The sequence below is a fragment of the Prenolepis imparis genome, unplaced genomic scaffold (assembly GCF_030444845.1).
Source record: "Prenolepis imparis isolate NDT839.2.m4 unplaced genomic scaffold, iyPreImpa1.0 SCAF_2, whole genome shotgun sequence".
In the NCBI taxonomy this organism is placed as follows: domain Eukaryota; kingdom Metazoa; phylum Arthropoda; class Insecta; order Hymenoptera; family Formicidae; genus Prenolepis; species Prenolepis imparis.
Genome location: NW_028141160.1, coordinates 17,233,192 through 17,260,151, shown reverse-complemented (window position 1 = coordinate 17,260,151; position 26,960 = coordinate 17,233,192). Strand labels below are relative to the sequence as shown.

At 33.2% G+C, this 26,960-nt stretch overlaps 6 protein-coding genes across 6 annotated transcripts; 3 read left to right on the top strand and 3 right to left on the bottom strand.

The window, feature by feature from the left end:
- The first annotated feature begins 1,758 nt into the window (after positions 1–1,758).
- On the top strand, positions 1,759–3,108 carry LOC145932927 (carbonic anhydrase 2-like). Its single transcript, XM_083032153.1, has 7 exons — positions 1,759–1,783; positions 1,888–2,022; positions 2,105–2,249; positions 2,331–2,436; positions 2,503–2,599; positions 2,681–2,817; positions 2,984–3,108. The coding sequence occupies exons 1-7, from the start codon at positions 1,759–1,761 to the stop codon at positions 3,092–3,094; spliced, it is 756 nt and encodes a 251-aa protein (XP_082888279.1). The 3' UTR covers positions 3,095–3,108.
- A 263-nt stretch (positions 3,109–3,371) lies between these two features.
- Positions 3,372–5,238, bottom strand: LOC145932926 (MYCBP-associated protein). Its single transcript, XM_083032152.1, has one exon. The coding sequence runs from the start codon at positions 5,232–5,234 to the stop codon at positions 3,372–3,374; it is 1,863 nt and encodes a 620-aa protein (XP_082888278.1). The 5' UTR covers positions 5,235–5,238.
- A 331-nt stretch (positions 5,239–5,569) lies between these two features.
- On the top strand, positions 5,570–7,008 carry LOC145932925 (carbonic anhydrase 1). Its single transcript, XM_083032151.1, has 6 exons — positions 5,570–5,585; positions 5,670–5,852; positions 5,930–6,071; positions 6,142–6,247; positions 6,478–6,702; positions 6,811–7,008. The coding sequence occupies exons 1-6, from the start codon at positions 5,570–5,572 to the stop codon at positions 7,006–7,008; spliced, it is 870 nt and encodes a 289-aa protein (XP_082888277.1).
- A 132-nt stretch (positions 7,009–7,140) lies between these two features.
- Positions 7,141–9,768, bottom strand: LOC145932924 (uncharacterized). The gene is made up of 7 exons (XM_083032149.1): positions 9,729–9,768; positions 9,119–9,497; positions 8,843–9,037; positions 8,257–8,432; positions 7,917–8,182; positions 7,530–7,768; positions 7,141–7,368 (listed from the first exon to the last, which is right to left on the bottom strand). Exons 1-7 carry the CDS (start codon positions 9,766–9,768, stop codon positions 7,194–7,196), a joined length of 1,470 nt encoding a protein of 489 aa, XP_082888275.1. The 3' UTR covers positions 7,141–7,193.
- Positions 9,769–13,278: 3,510 nt separating this feature from the next.
- On the top strand, positions 13,279–18,114 carry LOC145948867 (uncharacterized). The gene is made up of 4 exons (XM_083058415.1): positions 13,279–13,992; positions 14,422–14,574; positions 17,397–17,500; positions 17,582–18,114. Exons 1-4 carry the CDS (start codon positions 13,584–13,586, stop codon positions 17,876–17,878), a joined length of 963 nt encoding a protein of 320 aa, XP_082914541.1. The 5' UTR covers positions 13,279–13,583; the 3' UTR covers positions 17,879–18,114.
- A 2,134-nt stretch (positions 18,115–20,248) lies between these two features.
- Positions 20,249–21,843, bottom strand: LOC145933238 (uncharacterized). The gene is made up of 2 exons (XM_083032813.1): positions 21,654–21,843; positions 20,249–21,285 (listed from the first exon to the last, which is right to left on the bottom strand). Exons 1-2 carry the CDS (start codon positions 21,841–21,843, stop codon positions 20,249–20,251), a joined length of 1,227 nt encoding a protein of 408 aa, XP_082888939.1.
- Between the last annotated feature and the right edge of the window lie 5,117 nt (positions 21,844–26,960).

Here is a 26,960-nt window from a genome sequence, read left to right as displayed (position 1 = left end):
AGATATTGTTGACTCGTACTACTTAATCTATCTAAATTCTTACTTTGCGCATAATAAATTTACGATATATAAAGTGCGTATAATTTTTTATTGTTTTTGATTGGCATTAATGATTTTATGTTATTAATTAAGTGATTGCATGACGAAAAGGCTACACGTAGTGAGATATCGTTGACTCGTACTACTTAATCTATCTAAATTCTTGCTTTGCGCATAATAAATTTACGATATATAAAGTGCGTATAATTTTTTATTGTTTTTGATTGGCATTAATGATTTTATGTTATTAATTAAGTGATTGCGCGACAAAAACTCTAACCGTAGTGAGAAATTGTGACTCGTACTACTTAATCTATCTACATTCTTACTTTGCGCATAATAAAATTACGATATAAAGTGCGTGTTATTTTTTTATTATTATTGACTCGTATTTATTATTTTATGCTCATGGCAGAGTAATTGCGCGACAAAAAAACTGAATCCTTTTCTCTTTTCTAAAAAAGATATGTAAAATCGATACTCGCATATATCAAAGTTTATTGTTGTCGCTTTTCCGCGATGCTTATTGGCTGTCAAGATTCGCGTTGGGTGTTATATTCGTATCATCGAGAGGCTGTCATCGCGAGGATTAGCAGTTTGACAGTTTGTTTAAAATAAAATTAAATAAATAAATAATATTAGTTTTAAATAATATGTTGTAATACTTTAAACTCGATTAATATTTTTTACAGTTATCAGCTGATTTCTGTCAAAAAATATTAATCGCGGATAAAGTATTATAACATATTATTTACAATATATTACTATTTTAATATTTTTAACATATTATTATTTTAAAATTTAATTAGCAATGTAACGCTTTATTAATATTTCTCGACAGAAATCAACTGATTAAAGCGTTAATTTGCTAATTAAATTTTAAAATAATATGTTAAAAATATTAAAATTGCAATATCTTCTAAATAATATGTTGACAGAAGTATATAATAATATATTTTAAATAATATGTTATAATACTTTAAACTCAATTAATATTTTTGAAAGTTATCAGCTGATTTCTATCAAAAAATATTAATCGAGAATAAGATATTATAACATATTATTTACAACATATTACTATTTTAATTTTTTAACATATTATTTTAAAATTTAATTAGCAAATTAACGCTTTAATCAGCTGATTTCTATGAAAAAATATTAATCGAGTTTAAACAAATTTTATATTATTTTTAAAAAAATATTTTTTTTAACATAAAACCGAAGAATGGCGCGCGCGTAGCGCGCCCTTGTGTAGTTCTAGTTATTTCATATTTTCGATATGTGACACATTTGAATATTTTAATAATTAAAATAATTGATTTGAAATTAATCTAATCATTTTAATTTCTTATTTGAACAAGAATTACAGCATTTTCATTAAGAATTTAACTCCAGCTTGATTGATTAATTATTTTATATTGTCGATATGTGACACAACTATAAGTATTTTTACAATTAAAATAGAAGACATGGAATTATTTTAATCATTTTAATTTCTTATTTAGGCAAGAATTAAAGCATTTTCATTAAGAATTTAACTCCAGCTTGATTATTTAATTAGTATCATGATTGATGATAATTGTATAAATTAGCTAACTTCAAAGATGTTAAATCATAAAATGTAACTAAATAATGGTAACATTAAAATGCATTTATATTTTATACAAAAAATGTTTTGTAGTTATATATTACGCTAAGTGATTCTTAATTAATACAATAATGACGAGTTGTACAAGAGTTATAAGTAAGTAAAGAAATATAGGACATAATGACAAGATCTCAGAGGGTTATACGTACTGTACTTTATAATTTTTAAATTATACATTATATATTATATCTTCTTTTAAGGTTTACGAAAAAGTGGTCAATCACCGATCGATTTAATTGACGACCTTGTACGACCTAAGAGATTTCCACCGTTAATCTTAAATGGTCATTGGTTAAAAGATGGGACTGCAACCTTATTTAATGACGGCAATACAGGTGACTTAATTTGTTTTACTTGTACCTTTTGTTATGGTCTATTTGTGAAACTCAATTTATTATAAAATTCCTTGCTTATTAGCGGAAATTTTTTTGAGTGGTGATAGGATTCCGTCAACGGTGTCTGGAGGTCCGCTCTTAAATGATGAGTACGAATTTCACAACGCTCACTTTCGTTGGGGCGAGGAAGATTGCAGAGGCGCTGAGCACACGATCAATGGTACTTGGTAAGGACGTAATATTATCCGTGATTATAGTCGCATATAAAAATTATTGTTAATAAAAATCTTACGTTTAAATGAACGTAGGTTTTCTATGGAATGTCACATAGTACATTGGAACCGGAAATATCTCACTTATGAAGAATGCTTAAAATACCGAGATGGTCTTTGCGTGTTGGCTTTTTTATTTTTGGTATAATTATTAATATGTAACTATATCTCTCATGTTTTATATGCTATTAATAAATTTGTCTTACAGGTTCAATCTTGTCAATGCAACAATGTCAAGTTTGATAGAATCTCTGAAAATTTGCAATACATTCAGAATGCTGGCTCAGAAATAAATATTCCACCAAGTTAATATTTGAAGAATAGAAAAATTTATCATGTATCATATTATTATTTTAACTCTGATAATATATTTTTTTAATTCTTAGACTCTTTATCTTGGATGCGAATAGCAACCGATTGTTCAAGTTATTATACTTATCAAGGATCCATTACAGAAGAACCTTATTGGGAATGTGTTACGTGGATCGTATTTCCAGTTATTATTCCTATACAATCTCGTCAAGTAAGTGTAAAATAAAGCGAAATATTTGTCTAAGTTTTGTAAAATAATTATGATTATTGTTATTAATTAGAAACTAATATTTAACATTAGTAGACTAAACTGAAAGTTTTTTTTTAATATAGAAATAGACACATATATATATAAATGTATTAATAAAACTTTACAGCTTAATGAATTTCGAAAGCTTAAGAAGAATAAGAATGGTGAATTTATAAAATCGAATTGGAGAGATGTTCAACTTTTACGAGGACGACGAATATTTCTGGCTATCTCTTAAAAATTTATAGGTATCTTCTCTTTAATTTGATGAATTACATTAAATTAAAAAAACGTTAAATTAAAAATTTAACTTTTTATAATATTTTATAATATATTTATAACTTTATACAACAAATTAGCTGAAAAAATTCTCAAAGTTTTGAACTTATATAAAATGTAATAATCTATTAAATCATTATAAAAATATAATATTAAATATATATATTAAATATATTTTATATTCATTAAATTTGTTAATTTATATTATGTATACACTGTGAAAATTATTATCTGCGTTATATCTTCTTGAACTCATTAAGCCTATTGAAAGAATCGATACTGGCGCAAGCTCGTTCTATTGCTTCTTCCAAAGCTTTATATATGCGAATGAAAAAGATTTCTCTATAAGGCTGTAGATTCAAATCGTAATTTTCCTTTCCTTCCTGCACTAACGTTTCTGTTTGATCGATTGACTTTTCTCTATGTATTTCTTGGAAATTTTTATTGGATCTTTGCGAAAGCATTGATTCTTGTTGGTCCATTTTTGTTGCAGACTCTTCTCGTATCAAACTGTTCTTTTTTACAAATTTACTCTCATCTTCAAAACGATTTGCGAAAGTACATAAAATATTATACACAACGTCATATTTATTCTTATAAGCGAAGTCAATTTCTATTAAATTGGATCTAAGACTTTGCTTGCAAAGGTCGTTGAACTGGGCGAGCATGTCGCATTTATAATTTGTATCCTCTATTTGTAAAAGAATATCTCGCAGAGTATCCAGCGACAAATTCCAGGATGATGAATTTTTATCAGTAACGTCGCAATACATTTTCTGCAATTGTATCACGATACTTGGATGATAGTGATAACAAGGATTTAGAGAGGTAAAGAGGTCGCCTTGCGAAAGTAACGTCTTGTAAGCAGGCTCCGGTGGTTCGTAATTTTCCACGTTGGTTAAAATTTCTTCGACGATCGAGCGTATCATCGAATCGCGAACGCGACGATCCAAATGTTCGTCGATCGCTCGATGATCGGTCAGTTCTGCGCTTTGACTATCGCTTGCACAACCCCAGAAACGAAATACGAATGTCGAGGGACTCAATCTCGGTTCTGTGACGAATCGCCAGGATTCATTGAAGATTGCTCGAATTCTCGATCGAAACCATACCTTGATTTTTACAATCTGTCCTGGAAGTATCAGACCTTTCGTTTTGTCGAAGAAAAATGGACTGCCACGTATTTCGAAAGATACGTTGTTTGATCGAAAGAGCGAATTTCGCCAGTGATATACGATAACACGGGTTCCTTTGTTCTCGAGGACGATTTCTTTTTCGACTAACTCATCAATCTCACTCGCAAAAGTTAGAGACCACGTGATGGGATCAACGTCCACCGGCTCGAAGAGAGATTTTCGCCAGACGAATTCACGATCTTGAATCTTCAGGATTATCGCCTGATCGGCATCATCGCGTGACTCCTCATCATCATCGGGTTCTGTGATAGTTATCGGGGGAATTCGTAACAGCGGCTTTCTTTTTTTCTTCTTTTGAAAGACGTGTCCTTGAACGACCAACGCTGCCGTTTCTGGTTCTTTCGGCAACAGCAATGCAATTTCCTCAGCCAGCTCGAATTTACGCGTCTTCAGATACTCGCTACGTTTCCAGGACTCCTCCTTAGTTTTAAGATCTCGCTCCTTCGCTATTAAGTCCGGTAATCCAACGTGCATTAAATCCGGAGGAAGATTTAGTTCTTTCCTAGTTGGAGTCAAAGATATTTTGGGCAAGTGACAAGCGTCGTCGTGATCCGGCAGGAATTCGGGCGTTCGCCAAAATTCCGGTCCACCGCGATATTTATCGCCGATCATGGGTATCGGTATGGCCGCGTTCTCCATCAAATTTTTCATCTCGACGAAAGCGCGAAATCTCTCCGAGGAACTTTGCAGTTGATCGACTTGCGAGCGACCCGTAATAGCCTCGATGCGACGATTTTGCTTCTTTCGATCGGCGAGCCACTTTCGCCAATTTATAAAACGACGATCTTCCGAAAATAATGTATCCTCACTAAGGAGGACATCCTTTGTCTTTACAAGTGGTTGACGAGTCCTTTTCCAGACTCGAGGCTCGTCAGATTTACCGATTTTTCGCGCAAAATCCATTTTTCAGAGCACATATTATTTTATATCCGCTCTTATTCTCATACACACATTAATGAGAATCTAAATAAAAAAAAATTATTTTATTTTTAATATACTATTCTCTTTTAACTATAAACATTGCATTTTTTCTTTTCTCTTCGTAAAAATTATTTCGTTTTAAATATATACAAAAAGTAATCTGTTATTGATGATATTATTATGATATTATTATCGATGACATGAATAATATCGATGAATTGAAGTTTGAGCAAAGTCGATATATTATGTTTTAAGCTTAAGCATAAATTGCATAAAAAGTTATCAATTAATAACATACGGTAATATAATATATCGGCATGAATTCTTCAACAGGTGTGATATGTATAAATTGAAATGGCATTTCTTTTATGCGATTAGAATATTTTTATTATTAAATATCTTTTTGTGTTCTTTTAGATATTGATGATAGCAATGAAACGGTTAGATTCATACAACAATTAGCTAAAACCGATGGCAAACTGGAATCTCCAATTAATTTGAATATCAGTTACATGAAAGTCGTGAAACTTAATCCTACACAGTGGTTTAATTACAATGTCACGCCGAAGAAAGTAAAACTCACCAACACCGGCTATACTGGTTAGGTTAAAAGCCAGATTTGTTCATACATCAAATTATTTCTAGAAAGATATTGCAATTATATTTATTGCTAATAGTGATTCTTAGCGCAACATGGCATGCAGAAGAACCGTATTTGTGTGGCGGTCCATTCGTCGGTAATTATATCTTCTCACAGCTCCATTTTCATTGGGGTAAAACCGATATGGATGGTAGCGAACATCATGTCGACGGTGGAAGGTTTTACTTTTATTGTTAGTTCGTACATTATTTATTAATTTGTTTTATTTCAATACACTTGTCAATACAGCATGCCGATGGAACTGCACGCGGTGCATTATAAAAGTGATTATGAGTCTCAAATAACGGCTCTTCGTCAGAATGGTGGAGTTACTATTTTAGTATATTTCTTTCAGGTATTAGAAAAAACATTTTTAGTTTCGAAAAAAAAAAATTTAATTATATATAATGTTTTTGTATTAAACTATTCTCTGTGTTATTTTTTTTTGTTTTTTTACATTTTAAGATGTGCAATTTTAGAATTAGAACAGAAATAGCTTTTTAGACAATAAAAAAATAATACATGTATATTTTTGAGGAAGCGGAAGAATAATAATATTATGTATAATAATAATATTATATATAGCTTCAGGTATCCCCTAATCCACTTTTGGATGATATTATAAAAGCATTATCTTTTGTCCAAACGGCTCATTCTTCTGTCCGTTTAGTGCCTTTTCCCATAACGAACATTATGCGATGCTTTCAACGTGATTACTTCATTTATTGGGGCTCCATAACAATGACAAATATAAAAGATAGCATACTTTGGCTAATAAGCAGAGAACCATTGGGAATATCTATCGAGCAAGTAAGCGCCAGGATTGACGAGCAATGATTAATAAATAAAATAAAATCGCCATGTAATCAGTCTTGCCACGTAAGTAATCTTGTAGTAAAATTGATTTAATTTTTTTAGATCGCAGAATTTCGCACATTATATGATGAACGTAATATGCCAATTTTGACAAATTGTCAACCATTGAAAGACAGAGGTGATAGAAACGTTTTCCACGTATGTCCTAGTGGATCTATGTATGCTACACTTCTACGCATTCCACGTAATTCTAGTGCTTCATGTATTGCTCAAGACGACGTCGACGATAAACAACGATAAAATACTAAATAATGATAAATACTATGTTGCGCTATATAATTATAATATATATATTATTATAAAAGAGAGAAACATAGATTCGTTATTGTAATTATAAATATAGAGTGCAAGATCCCTTATAATATATTTTTGTTTAACTTATTTTACTTTTAGCCTTGTAAAATCTTGCAAAGCGTCGTTAATTTTTATTTCCTTCTCCTGCGACGTCTTTTAATCCTTTCTTTCTCGAGATCACATCCTGGGTAGAAAGAGGCACAATCAATTCCACCCAAGCCCAGAATGGATGCTTTCATAGAATCCAACATTGCCGACCATGGAGTCTTATGTAGAACTCTGCCTGATAACCAGCTCATGCCCAAGCTGAAAAGAAGAATCTCAACATTATCGGTTTCGAGAAACAACTTTAAACACTTCGCCGACCATTGATACTGCGTTGATTAATTTATGAGATTCGGTAAATTTCTATCTAATTTTGTTTCTAGGAATCCGCTGAAAATTACCGTTATTATACACTTTATTACCTCCAAACGGGAACCCAAATTCTACGACCGTCGTTGGTTTCCTTGGAATATTGATTTTCTTCGCACAATATTCTACGCAGACAATTACCAGAGTCTTCTTCGACGATCATAATTGCTTCGATGGATCTTAAAACGCGGTAAGACAGGTCATTCAAATCCTCGTTGCTAGCGGAGGACAAGGAAAGAGGAAGTGCGTTTCTCTTGGCACGTCTAGTCATCATCATCATGCCACTGTTGCTCTAATATAAGAAACATTTTTGTCAAAATGTATCATCAAATGTATCAAAAAATCGTGTGAATCTCTTTTGAACTAAATATTTTTATTAAAATAAAAATATATTTTTGGAATAATTGACAAATATTTTTTAAACGCGATCATTTTAATACCGTGGCATTTAGCAGCAGTTGAATGATAAACAGGCCAAATGCTAAGAATGCAAGTGCGGTGAGCGCGATTTCGAAAAAATCCTTGATCGAGAGCTCCTTTCCCTTGGAATAGGAAGGCTTATGATCTTCTTCTTCATGTCCGTAATAATATTCCTCGTGGATAGATGGAAAAAAATGATCGCTATGGTGTCCAAAGTCGCTATGATGATGACCGAATGCGGGTCCATAATGATAAGAATGTTCCGACGACGTCGACGACCTGTCACCTATTCATGAAATATATAAATATCAAATTCTTCGTGCATTGCACGATATTTGTGCAATAGCTTCTGGAATTTACCTTCATGAGATGGAGATGGTTTGTAGAAACCCATTTTTGCAGGCACAGGAGCTTGCATCGCGTATCCTGTCACCTCACCATCGAACTCATCAATGTCATCTTCCCGGACATCCTGTTTCTTTTTTATTTTTTTGTGCGGTGCATAGTGTCGATAAATATCGTCTAACGTTGTCGTTCTGTTATAAATAAGTCAAATTTAGATATTGTTTTATATTACTGTATAGTATTTTGTAGAGTATAACAGAACATTAATAAATGAACGTAGTTCCTCAAGATGCCTTAATAATGTATTGTATAGTATTCGTGTCTTTATATATAAAATATTTTTAATTAAATTTTAATACAACTTTTTAATTAAAGTTTAATAAAAGTTTAATTTTTAAACTATTTTATATTAGAAATCAGAAAGTCTAAAAATTTATTAAAGAAAAATAAATCTTAACTTCGTGAAAAGTTTGTAACAGAAAATAATACTTTATGAATCCAAAATATTTAATAAATTTGCCGTTTGTAATGTAAAACTATGAATATTAATCATTAAATATAGTTGAGATTATAAAGAATTAAAAAATTTCTTAGTGTTTACCTTTGAAGCCAATTTTTATACTTTGAGCTTCCTTCGTCCGCCAAAAGTTTATCGTGTATCGTAACATTGTTTATAAAATTATGTAAGTTGTCGTGTGGCAAAGATTCAGGACGTCGTTTTACTCTAGGAGTGCTCACTTCCTTGAAGATTTCTTCCGCCATATAACCGTGACAAAGATACTCATTCATTCTTTTCCTAATTTTATATAACGATTAATTAAACATGACATAATTTTTAGTTCGTTAACTTTTTGACCGAATTATTTAAAATTCTTACCTATGATAATCCATTTGATTTAACGCTTTATTGAAAGATCCGTCCACAGTTTCATTTGTCACTGTCTTGGAAACATTATTGTTTTGATATTGATCATTAAACAGAAACGAACCAGGTAAAAGATCCACGGAAAGTATATCATCTTGATTGATACAAAATTCGTTGCCATCGTCAAAGCATTCCTGCGCCGATATCGCAATTAAAAAGAAATGTATAAGCGTGTAAATTTGTAATAAACGTTTTTCACAGTATTCTGACAAAATTTTTAGTGCCATTTCAGTTGTGCTACGAGAGTTGTTGTTGAAACACGAAGACAACTGTGACTGACGAGAAGGCGACACGCTCACGTAATAATTTTCTCGTCTGCTAGGAATAATTGCTTTAACCGTAATGTTTCTTAGATTTGCTACAGTTTGATTTACAGTTTCAAGCATGCGGAAAAAAATATCGTGCGCATGTAAGTCTAATTATTAATAATTTTTCAAAGGTTTAATATTCAATAGTTATAATAAAATAGCATTTAATAAATTGATCAATCGAAAATATAGACATACGTAAAAAAGAATCTAATAAACTTACTGGCATCAAAATCGAAAGAACACCCGCATACCTGCTAAAAGCGAGTTGTTCGAACATCTGTTTAGATTCATGACTAATCCTCCCCCGATTGTGATGATAGCGCCCACCGATTTACGCGTAATCCGACACTCATGATTAAATACGTTTATTAAAAACCACTTACAACGCTCTTATGAATGTTTCAAGAGCGAAGGGTCTGGCGGAACGTCCGCCCGGGTCGAGGTGGTAAGACAGGGTAATGGGACCTTTGTTCCCCTGGGAACGCGCTCACCTGTCTAATATCTCGCGAGAGTGGCTATATCTGTACACACACCAAAAGCGGCCAGTTATACGCCGAGCTTACTGAAAATTAATCGCGCAGTTTCGAAAGAATCCTTGCGTCTCGTCCTACCGACTGAAATAAACGTTTCTCACGCGATTATTAATGGTATCGTGGTTGCGAAATCAGATAAAAGTGTACATATAAAAATTATTTATTTATGATTCGCTGAAATAAGGAGTTATAGAAAAATTAAAATATATATTTAAAAAAATTATTCAAGAATCTTATTATTAATAATATTCGAAAGAAAAAATCAGAGAGAGAAGATTAATAGATAAATTTGATCTGAAAAATGCGTTTAAAATTTTCTTCATGTGTTTCGAGTTGGTACTTTTAATATACACGCAAGAAATGTTTCTATAAAATATTATTTTCAGTGTATGACGCAGACGGAAATGCGGTTTTAACCGCTCGCAGTCGAGGTGTGATCGCGCACTTCCCCTTTTGCGTGAACGCGACCTATGGCGCAGTTTGTGCACGCGTGAGTTTACCCTCCTTTTCTCAGGTGCTTGATTGATCGTTTCAATTATCCGGCGCAGTGTGCATCAAACGTGAGAGTAAACTTCGCAGCGAGCAAATGGATCGTTTATTCGAAACATTTACGAATGGTTGCCACCATGGAAACATTAGGGATGGTGAATCGCGCGTATAACGCAAATAAATTGCAAATATTGTGCGTGTTATTTGTACGCTAATATTTGAAATAAATCGAGAGAGCAGCCAATTAAAAAAATCTGAAATTAATTAAAGGCAATTTTTATTTCTTGCGATTTTATTTCTTGCAAATTTAAATTTGCGATTTAAATCATTTTCAGGAAGAGATAACTAACTATCGCAGAAAATGTAGAAATAACGTTTAAGCGTTCACGCTAGTTTCCAGGAAGTAGTGTCCTCGGTCGTAAATTAACGTGCGCGTTGACCATATCGTTACTTCCTCTCTTCGCACCTAACAACGTGCCTTAAGCGCATTTCACTGTATTTAAGTTTCAATATTTGTCGCGGTCACAAGTACGTGTAAAATGTTCAACCCCGCGTATAATCAGCATGCAAAAAAGCGTGTGCGACACGAGCGTAAATTTTGTGTCTTAAACGTGTAAAAATATCAGCTTGCAAACGACATCAAGAGTTAGAATTCTCATCAATTTGGTTATATTAAAAAAATTCTTTTTAAATTGTATATGTTTTACCTACATTATACATATTTACCTACATTTTAATCTAAATTCATACAGAACTTGCGTAATTTTAAAGATGCATACTTTGTTTCTGTTTTCAAAAGTTTAAGTTTTTTCTCTTCTATACCTAAAATACAAGACAATCCTTTTAGATAACATGACATACTCTCAATCATTTTAAATTTAAATTGTTAAATTATTATATTATCGTGTAATTTATATTTTTATGTGTATAAAGTTTCTAAAATTGTTTCCAATATATAATAGTTATGTTATCCAAGTCTCTCTCTATGAGGAAAGGTTAATAATGACTGCGTTTTCAGAATACGACACTATGCATGCTGAAGTGTCTAATGTATACAAAAAGATATATATTTGATATATGTTCTTCCACAAAGACGAAATAACTCAGACGTGGATCGGGGTAAGGATCGATGACGAGGAACCGAGCAATAGAAAGGGCTCACAATCGCCATTGGTCCTTTTAGCCGCAGAAGCGAGTGGATTTACGGTGTGCGAGGATGAACATTGAGATTGGCACGGGTAGCCTGGAGACTAATGGACGCAGCATTCGCGAAAATGGCAGCCATACTGTGCTCGTAAACAGAAATAACACGATATGGTTCGATAAGAGCTATCATCCACGTGGGAAGCTGAAAGTCTCCAATCATTGCGAAACGCAACGCTCTCTATCGTTTTTATTTTTATTTCATTATATTAATATTTCTCAAAAATATCAAGCATTTGTCTCTTTTTTACTTATCACGAAAAAATTGTCTTTTTTTACAAATTAAATTAAAAATCTTTCGAATAAATATAGTATGTTAAATTGATTTTTCACGCAAACATTTATACATTATAACTATTGTCGTATTTCCACTGATGAATTTGCAATATGACATTATGTCAACGAGATGTAATCTGGTGTCTATATAATGAAGTGCGTATTTTCTGGAGCATAGTGAGAACCACTGCGCATAGTTCGCTAAACGCGTGAAGAAGTGTTTTGCGGTACTTTTTCATGATGTTCTTCGCGTGGCAGAAGCGTTTATCCATTGCTAAAGCGTGAACGGGAAAGAGAGAAGAGAACGACCATCGTTTTACTGGTATAAAGCTTCGAGATAGAGGGGTCAAAGAAGGCGGCCACTGCGCAAGCAGCATGCGCGTTTAGGACCAATCCGAGATCCACCCTTTGAACCCCTTTGAGCGCTTTCACCCTGGAGAAACTCACTAGTGCGCAAGCCAAATCGTCGAACTCAAGCACTTTTTTTAAAGAACTATAAAACACGTGAATATCTCGATAAAATGATAATATAAGAAACAGATCTGTCCTACGAATTTGCAAAATTATACTGTATTGATAGGGGACACGATATATCGATGAGAATAGCAATGCAATATATAAAATAAATTATGTCGAAAAAAGATAAAGTTTAGATGAAATTGTATAAATAGAATAAATATATATCATTATATGTATACAAAGATATTCTAATATGAAATTTATGTACATATATAAGCGCTGCACCGATAATCTTAATAACGATCATCAATAGATACGATAATACAAGTTCCAAAAATGTGAAACCTTAAATATTATATATTTTTATATGTTTCTATTTGTATTTAACACTTGATATATTTCTGTACATCATGCGACAAATATATTAAATCTTGTTGCCAATTTTGTGAATCATGCATTTAGCTGCCAATAAAAAAAGATAGACAAAATATTATAAATAATACAATAAAATTTGACAGCTATAATGGTTTTGAAATAGAAAATCAACGATAAATTGCTGCGAGATTCTGCGATCCCTACTCCGAGATAGTAAGTGGGGAGATCCCGATGTGCGAGATATTCTTCCAGCTTCACGGGATGACCTTCCTGTGGGAAAATGGTGGGGATGCTGGGAGGTTCTTCTCTGGACCACAGACACGTGCCACTTGTCATACTTTCGGAAGTACTTGCTTTCAGACAGTTCGGAGGGAGATTAGTACGAGATCAGATGTGATTGATCAAAAGGATAACGCGTGCAAAATTGTCTGCGATTGATTCGCAAATAGATATTTTTTTTTTCATTAAAAATACAAGATATATTTTATCGGTTAGAAACTATAAAATCGTTTCTGATTTTATCGTGCGACATTGAATAAAGATAGACATGGCAGGTGCACAGCAATCGAGTCTCAAACCTTTTTAAATGAATAATTCAAGAATAGCTGTGATTTTTTAAAGAAAAAAGAAATATAAACATAAAAGGAAGCATTGTTTCGATAAGTCAGTATCAAATGTGAAGTGTGCGAATTTGGATTAAGATTATAGGATTACCGAAGGATAATAACATCAAGATCACATCGAACTTGGCCGAAACTATAGCCGAAATCGATGATTTATCACAAAATGGAACTTTGCCAGAATCGCGAGAAAATGAACAATGATATTTATGATCTTCGTCGGACGCGCTCGCTTTCAAATGAGAACGAAGCCTATTCGAATGCTAATGAGCGAGACGGCAGATCGCCGATCGTCAATCGGGAATCTATCGAGTATGTATCAGATTCCAGTTGCGAAGGTTACAGGGAGTTTCAGAAACAGCAGACCGAAAGAAGAAATTCATCCCCTATTGCCGCGTCCAGTGCTTTCACTATTGACAGCATTCTTGGAAGAAATGAGAAGAGGGATCAAACTTCGAGACTAGATAGTTCTGGTGATAAAGAAGAGGATCACGAAGAAATGGACGATAGGATTGAAAGACATTTCGTTAGGCCAACAGCGATACCAGCTACACGTCCTGGTATGTCATAAATATACGTGTTCTATTATTCACTGAAATTTTCTTATAAATATATGCATTAAAAGAAGAGAAAAAAATATTATATTAATTGTATACAATTTTCAATATATGCGAGAGATACACGTCACTGATTGTTGTATCCCTTCGTTTTTGAACATATTACAGCAAAATATTAAATATTTAGCAACAAAAAAATTAAATATTATATGTATTATAATATTATAATAATACTTATTCAATAACTACTTTTAAAATTTTATCCAAAGTTGGACGAATATGATAAAATATAAAAAATTATATTCTTCAAATAATTTCTCCAAATTTAAAAATAATTTTCCTACGAAGTTATTTGAAGAATTATATTGTTTTAAGTATATTGTTTTTTTAAAAGATTTTGTTTTCAAGAATGGATTTCTCATGATTTAATAGATCTAGAAGGTGTATACACTCATACGGGATTCTCGTATCCCGAAGGTGCTTTAACTGATTCTTCATATTCCGCGACATCACTTGCATCGGCCTCATTACTGTACAGTAGTTGGTTTGCTCAAACAAAACCTGGACAGCTGTTTGGCTTGCAAGGTACGTTTAAAACTTTAAAGTAAATTTAGTTTATTACGACATTATATTAGAGATCTATTCTTTATATTCTCGATAAGCAATTTTAATCGGATAAAGTGTTATCTTCGGAAACAAAGAAAAAGAGGGAAATAAAAATTTAATTGTCATTAAAAAATAATGTTGCATCAAATCTATCTTTGATATTTTCTAGTTTTGTCTCTCTACAAAAAAATATTATAAATATTTCTTTACGCGTAAAGAAAATCGTTATAGTGCTAGATATATTTTTCCTTGTGTCCGTGAGAGGCACGAATGTTCTCGCGACGACAAAGGACTCTAATTATTATCCACTTGTAATAACTTACCGCCGTAATTCCATTTTCGCGAACAATACTGAGAGAGGTGTAAGATGGGCAACCCTCTTTCTCGGCTTCAACGAATATTGGATATTATACGAGGCGCCTACAGTAACAGCTTTTCGACACGCGAGGTACACATCAGTGGCCCAGTTGTTGTATCCCTCCGTTTTTCGGCACGTTGCCGGCAAAATATTAAATATTTAGCCACATAAAAAAATCACACTATTAATTGACTCACATAATGTTTCATTTTTCTTCTCAATTTGACGCAAAATTTTCGTACTCTACCATTATTTTTACGAATAAATATAATTCTTTTCAATATTCTGCATAGTATTACAAGTATAATATAGATATAGAATTGCAGAGTTTTGTATTATAAACTTGCAAAATAGCTACTATAATGTCATAAAACTACAAATTAATCTTTAACTGAAATCCTAGTTTTTTTTATGATTGTGAGATAAGATTGAAATCCGCCATCGCTGTTTCTCCCTTTCTGGCTACTATCCGCCATACTGTTAGGAGCCTATTTATCAGCATCGTTGGTCTAACTATCTTTCGCGAAGGTGTTAAATGTCTCTGTACACTCGTAAATCTTGGTCCCGCCGGTTCTTCTTCTTCGTCACTGTAGGCATTCTCCTTTCCGGTCACTACAATAGTCTCTTTCGATTCTTCTAAGAAATGTATTTTTTATTCGTACAATTTGTGCCTCTATTAATTTATAATTAAATATCTATTTTATATTGATTTGATTTATATAATAAAACGCCTCTTGTGTGCAATATTTACTAATTAAACTTTATTGATTTTATCGTATTTAATAATCGTGTTATCTTCTAATAAAATGTTAGATAAACAGATATTTTACACTGTATAGCTAAAAACACGCGCTTCTTGAATTATTTGCAAAGCATATATCGAATTTTCTATTGAGCAAGAGAAAAACAAGTATTGAAACATTTTAAGTCTTTAAAATCTACTGCGAAGATTACGAATTTGCACAATAGTTAACGTATTGTTACAAATAAAACGTGTCGATATATTGTAAATAGATATGAAAAATATGTGTTACAAAAAAATTTGAATTGAATTTACATATATTGAATACGGTAAACTTATTTTATCTGAGATAAATCCACAATTTTCACGTCGATAATATTTGAACTAATAAAACTGTGCCGTTCTGCGTAGTCGTAGGCACACTAGAAGGGTTCAGTAAAAATACAAAGGTCTTATATAAATACGCGACATCTATTTGTTGACTCGTCATGTAAGGGCCGCCCGGCTAACTGGTGATTAAACACAAGGAAAAAGCAAAAAAATTTTTATTTCTATGTGGAAACATCGCGATCTTGAGAATTCTCCTGTCAGACGAGCCAATGCTATTTTCAGAATTTCATGAACAAACAATACCAGAGAAAAGAGAGAATGACACTATTAATATTAATAATTTTGATTATTAATAATTTTTAAAAAATTTAACATTGCATTTTAGTAAACTCTTATATCTGCAATGTAACGTTACCGAATTATGCATTTTATACATATATATACTTCTATACAAAAATTCTATATAAAAGTGTCGTCGAAAAAATGAAAGAAAGTACTCAATTCTGTGTTAAAAATTATTTTGCGTAAAATAAGTAAGAGATAGTAAAAATAATTATTTTTTTATGAATATTTTTCTTTTCCTTTTTCTTTAGTTTTTTTTATTTCTATTTCTTTCGTTTTTTCTTTCTCTTTCTTTTTCTCTTTTTCTTTCTATATATGATTTCAAACAAACAAATATTATATTTCTCTCTATAATATTTTTATAATTCGAAAAATATATTAGAGATAGAAAAGAGAAGAAAATTATATATAGATTTATTTAATTTGATTTATACATTTTATAGTACCAAAGTAGTTGTTATTGTTATTCTGAAAAGTTATTCTTATCGCGCTTTCGGTATTTGTATTCTAGCGCAAACTACACGCGGATATTTGCCTATGTAATTAACATTAACCGTATTGTTTTAGTGCGACTAATTACGTTATAATGTTTCATCTGCTTGTCAAAAAAATGTGTATTACTTCTTTGCACTACGGTGATAATCGCATTCAAACGTTCTCCGTCATAAATTGTTTGCGTAACTCATTGCCACTTCGTCTCGATGGTATTGACAGTAGAATGTCACACATTCCGCAAACAGTCCCACAAGTTTTAGACACGTTCTGTAATTCTACACAGGACTCGGATGATGCCTCGAAATCGTAAGAAGGTGATAATTGAGTTTGGACTGGCGAAGTTAGCCGAGCAATTAAGAAGCGCAATTAGAATATTAAATTTTGATTATCGCGACAATAAATCTCCAGAATGCCATAAACTGTCAGGGGTTTTAAGAGGATTCTCGTGTAATTAGCAATGATTACATAGTTGCGATATTACTGATCATATGACGCAATTAACAACAGTGATATGAAAATTGATGATTTTTGCAGCACCCAAACCAAGTGGTAGAAGATCGAGAAAACCGGGTATTGATCGAAAACCTCGTCAAGCTTACAGTGCGAAACAATTAGAAAGACTCGAGGCAGAGTTTAAGGTACGGTTCACGCTTTCTGTGTCCTTCCTTTTTTTTATATGCGACAACATCTTGTAAATTTTTTCTTTGTATTCTTCACAGATCGATAAATATCTCAGCGTGAGCAAACGGATGGAGTTGTCCAAGTGTTTAAATCTCACCGAGGTGCAGATCAAGACATGGTTCCAGAATCGCCGCACGAAGTGGAAGAAGCAGCTGACATCGCGGCTGAAGATCGCTCAGAGGCAGGGACTTTTTCCACCTACGTATTTTCCAACTACCCAGTACCCTCTACTGCCGTATTACGCGGCACCTTTGATGTTTGGAGGTCCATTGTCGGATGACGCGAATTCTAGTTTGCCGACTCGATCCATAGTATCGTCCTCGGATACGGTCTGACATAGCACTGACTCGAACTACTTGGTCGATTGTCGGCCGGACGACCGCGAAGTGCAATAAGATCTTCCGTTGGCCACTGCAAAGTTTCGAGTGTTTTTCTCTTTTTTTTATGTTTTTATGTTATTATACGAAGATTTTTATCTAATATAAATTTGGATACTATTATAAGATCATGCGTATAATTAATATACTCGCAATCTGGCGTGCGCGGATATGTGAAGCGACTTTTTTTTACTATTACGGTATGTCTCTGTGAGATCGATTCTGTTTATTGTATATAAAATACGATGATTGTACATTTGCGTTCTATCTGCTAGAGTTTCGTACAAAATAGATATTCTGATTTATTTTCGATTTTCTGCGTTTTTAATGGTAACGAATTGAAAGTATTTTCAAGTGCGATATAAAACAACTTTTCTAAATTATCCTTCTGATTTCTAGAACTTTTAGATTAATTTATCTTTGCTGTATATACAATGCGATTACTACAGATTCATGTAATGTTCACGAAAATTATATGAAAAATGAATGAGTCCTGTATTTACTCGTTTGTTCTGAATAAGAAACTTTACTCCAATAATAATTAAGAGATGTGAAGACATTCCAAACTGCTATACGCTTTTCAGACAGAGATTGTATCTACATATATCGTACATAAAATATGATGATTACAGATTTTTATGTAATATCTACGAGAGTTGTATAAAAGATAGACAAACTCTGAATTTATTCGTGATTTTTCACGTTTCCGGCAGCGGCAAAAAAAGATTATATTCAAGTGACATTTATGTGCAAGTAACGCGGAAGCGACACAAATGGCCGCACGGAAATGCTATGTAAAGAACATGTGAAAATAATATGAAAATGATATGGAAATGTGACGTTGATATAGATAGAGTGCCTGATGTCTCGCATCTACTTTTTTCCACCCTGTTCAAGTGTCGAGTATTCTTGGAGTGAAATTTAAAAACTTTCTAATATATAGGGTACTATAAGAGGGCAAAAATCTACATGTGACAAATTTTTGCACGTTTCATGTAAAAATATTTGTTAAAGAATTTTATTATGTATTTATCACGAGAGCAAAAAAGCTAAAGTTAAACATATATATATATTTTTTTTCTATTACTTCTTTTGATCGTATAAAAATTTTTGTTATCTTATTTTTCACCATTATCATATAACTTTATATTTACAGTATAAAATCAAAACAAACTATATCTTTAATTTTCGATAGCATTTTTAATTTTTAATTCAATTTCTTACTGTATAATATTTATTAAATGAGTATAAATAAATAATATTTATTAATTAAATAAGTAACATTTGGCAAACTATTTTTCTTTTATTGGTAGAAAATCTTTAAAAAATACCATAATACTTGTACTTTTTGCTCGAAATTTCAACAATGTCTTTTTTTTTAATAACCATAAAGAGAACCTTAGCTTTCTCGCAAACCTTATGGAACGAGGTAGCAATATAATTGAAAGACTTGAAGGCTTCTAAGAAAAAACGCTGCACTTTACTATCTTTAATAAAGAGCGAGATAAAAAGGGAACTTCTTATCGTCTATCAAACTTTGTGAGAATCATGACGAAGAAAGGTCGTTGAAGGCGGAAGAATAAAAAATGAGAAAGGCAAAAAGGATGAGATTTTATGTCATCCGATGAAAGAATTATGTGTACGTAGGACTCTCTGCTCTAACTAACTGCTTTAACTTGTGCATAGTTTAACAAATCATGTCTTTTGTTTATGATGTATGTGCGTGTAAATGGAACAAAGCTTAGCAAGGTATAATTTATCAGCGGAGATGCAAGCCAAGTTGTACGTGTGTTATCGAAATTATTCGTATGCAACATGCAATTCAAATATACACTCAGTTAGGGTCGCGCATTTTTATGTAAAGTTTATAGGAGAGCTGCAGCAAAATGCCATTTAAAAATGAAGAGGACGTACATCATGTATTATCGAACGTACGAAAAAAAAAAAAAAAACAAAGTAATATCCAAGATTGTGTCTACGTAATACAAAAGTAGCTTTCTCTCTCTCTCATTCCTCTTTCTAATTATAAATTATATCTTACAACGTAAGTCTTTATTTCTTTATCAAAGATATTTTTATCAAATAAATAAATAATTTATTTTTAAATTTTGTACAAGAAGATAGAAAAAAGGTCTGGTAAAAGCAAAATGCATCTCGATAATGCAGCGTAATTACAGATTTTGATAAAATCACGAATCTTGAATATACAATATAAAATAACAGAATTACGGGCAAGAGTTGAGAGATAATGATGCGTATAATTATTTCTTCCCCATCGAATAATTAAACGTCACGCAATAATTAATAAATTCCGATATATCCCATGTATCAAGCGTTCTTCTCCCTGACACACTTCTCATTTCTCGGCTCTCGTTTCTCCGCGTTATTATTGTCGCGTCCAGCGGCCGCAGGTTTATCAGTCTCGCAGCGTCCCGCCGGGCACTTGGTCCGCGTCAACCCCAGGAACACGTTGAACTTATTCTTGCGCTTCTTTGACCTCGGCTCCGTTTCTCCGCGCCGCGTCAGACTCGTACCGGGACAGAGCGTGCTGGTCTCGCGCGTCCTCACTTTGACGGACGACTGCACGGTGCGCACCAGCAGTATCGGGCTGGAGCTCTTATCGAGGGTCGAGGGTGTCTCCGCGTGCAATTTATGAGTCGAAACTTGGACGCACTTGTCAGACTGCTCCGGTTTGACGCTCGCGGTCGCGATCGCCAGGGTGTTCTGGGCGCACAAGTAACAACAGCTCTTCGTGAAGTCGGTGACCGGGGAAGGCGGTTTTCCGGGGACGTGATCCTCGGGGACTTCTAGGTGCTCGTCGCGTGTCACCAAGTGCGTGTCCACGATATAGTGCGGCATTCGCTCTTCCCACTTACGTCTCTCTCTCCTCTCCCTTCTTTCCATCATCTTCCTTTCCTTTCTTCTTCTTTCCTCTCTGATTTTCTCAAAGACGTCCTTATCAGCAATTTCCACCGCTTCGTCCTGTTTACGATCTCTCTTGCCTTTCCTCGGGGCACTCCGACGGCTTATCGGTTCTTGCAGAGCGGCTGATACCCCGGCGACCGCTACGACGTCGTCTGATTCCTCTCTGCATCGCTCTTTCACTTGTTCGTGAAACCATCTCGTCGGCTGTGCCAGAACGCGTTTGGAATATTCTTTCTTCTTACGGCACAATCTCGCGCAAAATAAACGCAGGTTAACGCAGGACCTTGATCGATACCTATGTAGCAAATCGATATCACGCGTGTCGACACCTTTATGTTTTTGCTCTGTCTGCTCGGGATTTTTCGGGACGTCCAATTGATTTTCCATTATGTCGTTGACACGCCGTTCGCGATACGCATTGTGACGATCTAACGGTGTCGCTGCGAATTAAACCCGATAATTAATCCTAATCTGATAACGATAAAGGATTGCGAGTATGATGAGAAACATTAAGTAGAAATTATTTTAATACAAACAAAAATAGCGATTGAAACCGCGAGAATTGCTTGTAATTTAATTATTTAAATTAATTTCTGCTTATTATAATTATTATTTTTGTTTATTCTAATGTGTTATTATTATATCGTTTTTAATGTATTAAACTCGGATCTATTTTAACTTTTAATACAACAAAAAAAGAAAACCGATATCCGCAATACGGAAAATTGAAAACGGAAATATGATGTAAAAGCGGAAATGGAGTTATTTTTCAAGTTGATTCACAAAGAGTCGGATGTACATTGCTTACTGCTAGATTTATATGTTGAGGAATGGGCAGCATTTTGCAATAAATGAGCTTCGTATTTCGTTTGTGCATTTTTCGTGCCAGATAATTGTTCCTTAGGATTTCGTGATGAATGATCAGTGTACCGAACGATGTGTGCGGATCGATCTGCTGTTACGGATTCATCCGAATTCACAGTCGGATGCATTTTCATCTAATCCGATTTTCTTAGATTCCATTCGTTAAAAATTAATTATCGGCGGAAATATTTTCAATTAAATATGTAGCTTCGTTAATGTAGATAATTGTTCCACATTTGTATTGAATAATTTATTCTCTTAGAGTTTCCAGTTCTTCTGAAAGAATAATGATAATGTGGAAATGCAGCTTTATTGATTCAGATCATTAATATAATTTTTAAATAAGAATAATTAAGAAAGGTTATTTTTTTTATAGGTTAACACATAGGTGATATTTTGGATACAAAATAAGCAAATAAGATAATACTAATAAATAATGTTTTATATAATTTCATTTCATATACACTAAATTTTAACTGATCTCTGATAAAAAGTGAAATTAGTATGACCTCTTTATTTTGACATATTGAAATATCACATCCATTAGCGAAATTTTGACTCTTAACCAAAACTGTCAGCGCCTTAATTCATTATTAAAAACTGTCGAGAGATCAGAGATACTTTTAACATGAAAAAAATTTCATAATTTGACAATGAAATAATTATACTTTATTAGTAAGTTTTACATTATATTTAAAATTGTATTTCTATTTTCTGCGTATCGATATATACTTACTATCGACCATAAAATTAGAAAAAAAATTTATCGCCGTTAACGATTAAAAAAAAATTTTTTAAATAAAAGAATGTGTAAAAGAATATAAAAAAAATATTAATATAAAAATTCTCCGAAAAATAATAATAAATATAGAAATAACACGTGACATATAACGTAAGGTACATACTTGACATTAAGATTAAGAAAAAACCACGCTGTTGATGGTTAAAAAATAAAAAAAGCGTGTTTAAATATATACAAAATTCATCGAATATATATTTTAATAATACATTCATTGCAGAATTTTTTGGTACCAAGCAGACAACAGCCAACAAACATTTCATTAGATATACGTAAAATTAGGATACGCCGCATAGGTTCCGCGGCGACATTATGTCGACATTTAATATTTTAAGACGAGCCAAAAATGTATTGATTATACATTTTAATAGTACATTCATTGTAGAATTTTTTGGTATCAAGCAGACACCAGCGTACAAACTTCTTCGTTTGATATACGTAAAATTATGGTGCGCCGCATAGGGTCCGCGGCAAGAAAGTATCGATTTTTAATATTTTAAGGCGAGCCAAAAATTTATCAATTATAGATTTTGAAAGTACATTCATTGCAGAATCTTCTGGTACCAAGCAGACACCAGCGTACAAACTTCTTCATTTGATATACGTAAAAATATGGTGCGCCGCATAGGATCCGCGGCTACATTATGTCGATATTTAATATTTTAAGACGAGCCAAAAATGTATTGATTATACATTTTAATAGTACATTCATTGTAGAATTTTTTGGTATCAAGCAGACACCAGCGCACAAACTTCTTCGTTTGATATACGTAAAATTATGGTGCGCCGCATAGGGTCCGCGGCAAGAAAGTATCGATTTTTAATATTTTAAGGCTGGCCAAAAATTTATCAATTATAGATTTTGAAAGTACATTCATTGCAGAATCTTTTGGTACCAAGCAGACACCAGCGTACAAACTTCTTCATTTGATATACGTAAAATTATGGTGCGCCGCATAGGATCCGCGGCTACATTATGTCGATATTTAATATTTTAAGACGAGCCAAAAATGTATTGATTATACATTTTAATAGTACATTCATTGTAGAATTTTTTAGTATCAAGCAGACACCAGCGTACAAACTTCTTCGTTTGATATACGTAAAATTATGGTGCGCCGCATAGGGTCCGCGGCAAGAAAGTATCGATTTTTAATATTTTAAGGCGAGCCAAAAATTTATCAATTATAGATTTTGAAAGTACATTCATTGCAGAATCTTCTGGTACCAAGCAGACACCAGCGTACAAACTTCTTCATTTGATATACGTAAAAATATGGTGCGCCGCATAGGATCCGCGGCTACATTATGTCGATATTTAATATTTTAAGACGAGCCAAAAATGTATTGATTATACATTTTAATAGTACATTCATTGTAGAATTTTTTGGTATCAAGCAGACACCAGCGTACAAACTTCTTCGTTTGATATACGTAAAATTATGGTGCGCCGCATAGGGTCCGCGGCAAAAAAGTATCGATTTTTAATATTTTGAGGCGAGCCAAAAATTTATCAATTATAGATTTTGAAAGTACATTCATTGCAGAATCTTTTGGTACCAAGCAGACACCAGCGTACAAACTTCTTCATTTGATATACGTAAAATTATGGTGCGCCGCATAGGATCCGCGGCTACATTATGTCGATATTTAAATATTTTAAGACGAGCCAAAAATGTAATGATTATACATTTTAATAGTACATTCATTGTAGAATTTTTTGGTATCAAGCAGACACCAGCGTACAAACTTCTTCGTTTGATATACGTAAAATTATGGTGCGCCGCATAGGATCCGCGGCTAATTTATGTCAATATTTAATATTTTAAGACGAGCCAAAAATGTATTGATTATACATTTTAATAGTACATTCATTGTAAAATTTTTTGGTATCAAGCAGACACCAGCGTACAATCTTCTTCGTTTGATATACGTAAAATTATGGTGCGCCGCATAGGGTCCGCGGCAAGAAAGTATCGATTTTTAATATTTTGAGGCGAGCCAAAAATTTATCAATTATAGATTTTGAAAGTACATTCATTGCAGAATCTTTTGGTACCAAGCAGACACCAGCGTACAAACTTCATCATTTGATATACGTAAAATTATGGTGCGCCGCATAGGTACCGCGGCTACATTATGTCGATATTTAATATTTTAAGACGAGCCAAAAATGTATTGATTATACATTTTAATAGTACATTCATTGTAGAATTTTTTGGTATCAAGCAGACACCAGCGTACAAACTTCTTCGTTTGATATACGTAAAATTATGGTGCGCCGCATAGGGTCCGCGGCAAGAAAGTATCGATTTTTAATATTTTAAGGCGAGCCAAAAATTTATCAATTATAGATTTTGAAAGTACATTCATTGCAGAATCTTCTGGTACCAAGCAGACACCAGCGTACAAACTTCTTCATTTGATATACGTAAAATTATGGTGCGCCGCATAGGATCCGCGGCTACATTATGTCGATATTTAATATTTTAAGACGAGCCAAAAATGTATTGATTATACATTTTAATAGTACATTCATTGTAGAATTTTTTGGTATCAAGCAGACACCAGCGTACAAACTTCTTCGTTTGATATACGTAAAATTATGGTGCGCCGCATAGGGTTCGCGGCAAGAAAGTATCGATTTTTAATATTTTAAGGCGAGCCAAAAATTTATCAATTATAGATTTTGAAAGTACATTCATTGCAGAATCTTCTGGTACCAAGCAACACCAGCGTACAAACTTCTTCATTTGATATACGTAAAATTATGGTGCGCCGCATAGGATCCGCGGCTACATTATGTCGATATTTAATATTTTAAGACGAGCCAAAAATGTATTGATTATACATTTTAATAGTACATTCATTGTAGAATTTTTTGGTATCAAGCAGACACCAGCGTACAAACTTCTTCGTTTGATATACGTAAAATTATGGTGCGCCGCATAGGGTTCGCGGCAAGAAAGTATCGATTTTTAATATTTTAAGGCGAGCCAAAAATTTATCAATTATAGATTTTGAAAGTACATTCATTGCAGAATCTTTTGGTACCAAGCAGACACCAGCGTACAAACTTCTTCATTTGATATACGTAAAATTATGGTGCGCCGCATAGGATCCGCGGCTACATTATGTCGATATTTAATATTTTAAGACGAGCCAAAAATGTATTGATTATACATTTTAATAGTACATTCATTGTAGAATTTTTTGGTATCAAGCAGACACCAGCGTACAAACTTCTCCGTTTGATATACGTAAAATTATGGTGCGCCGCATAGGGTCCGCGGCAAGAAAGTATCGATTTTTAATATTTTAAGGCGAGCCAAAAATTTATCAATTATAGATTTTGAAAGTACATTCATTGCAGAATCTTCTGGTACCAAGCAGACACCAGCGTACAAACTTCTTCATTTGATATACGTAAAAATATGGTGCGCCGCATAGGATCCGCGGCTACATTATGTCGATATTTAATATTTTAAGACGAGCCAAAAATGTATTGATTATACATTTTAATAGTACATTCATTGTAGAATTTTTTGGTTTCAAGCAGACACCAGCGTACAAACTTCTTCGTTTGATATACGTAAAATTATGGTGCGCCACATAGGGTTCGCGGCAAGAAAGTATCGATTTTTAATATTTTAAGGCGAGCCAAAAATTTATCAATTATAGATTTTGAAAGTACATTCATTGCAGAAACTTTTGGTACCAAGCAGACACCAGCGTACAAACTTCTTCATTTGATATACGTAAAATTATGGTGCGCCGCATAGGATCCGCGGCTACATTATGTCGATATTTAATATTTTAAGACGAGCCAAAAATGTATTGATTATACATTTTAATAGTACATTCATTGTAGAATTTTTTGGTATCAAGCAGACACCAGCGTACAAACTTCTTCGTTTGATATACGTAAAATTATGGTGCGCCGCATAGGTTTCGCGGCAAGAAAGTATCGATTTTTAATATTTTAAGGCGAGCCAAAAATTTATCAATTATAGATTTTGAAAGTACATTCATTGCAGAATCTTTTGGTACCAAGCAGACACCAGCGTACAAACTTCTTCATTTGATATACGTAAAATTATGGTTCTCCGCATAGGATCCGCGGCTACATTATGTCGATATTTAATATTTTAAGACGAGCCAAAAATGTATTGATTATACATTTTAATAGTACATTCATTGTAGAATTTTTTGGTATCAAGCAGACACCAGCGTACAAACTTCTTCGTTTGATATACGTAAAATTATGGTGCGCCGCATAGGGTCCGCGGCAAGAAAGTATCGATTTTTAATATTTTAAGGCGAGCCAAAAATTTATCAATTATAGATTTTGAAAGTACATTCATTGCAGAATCTTCTGGTACCAAGCAGACACCAGCGTACAAACTTCTTCATTTGATATACGTAAAAATATGGTGCGCCGCATAGGATCCG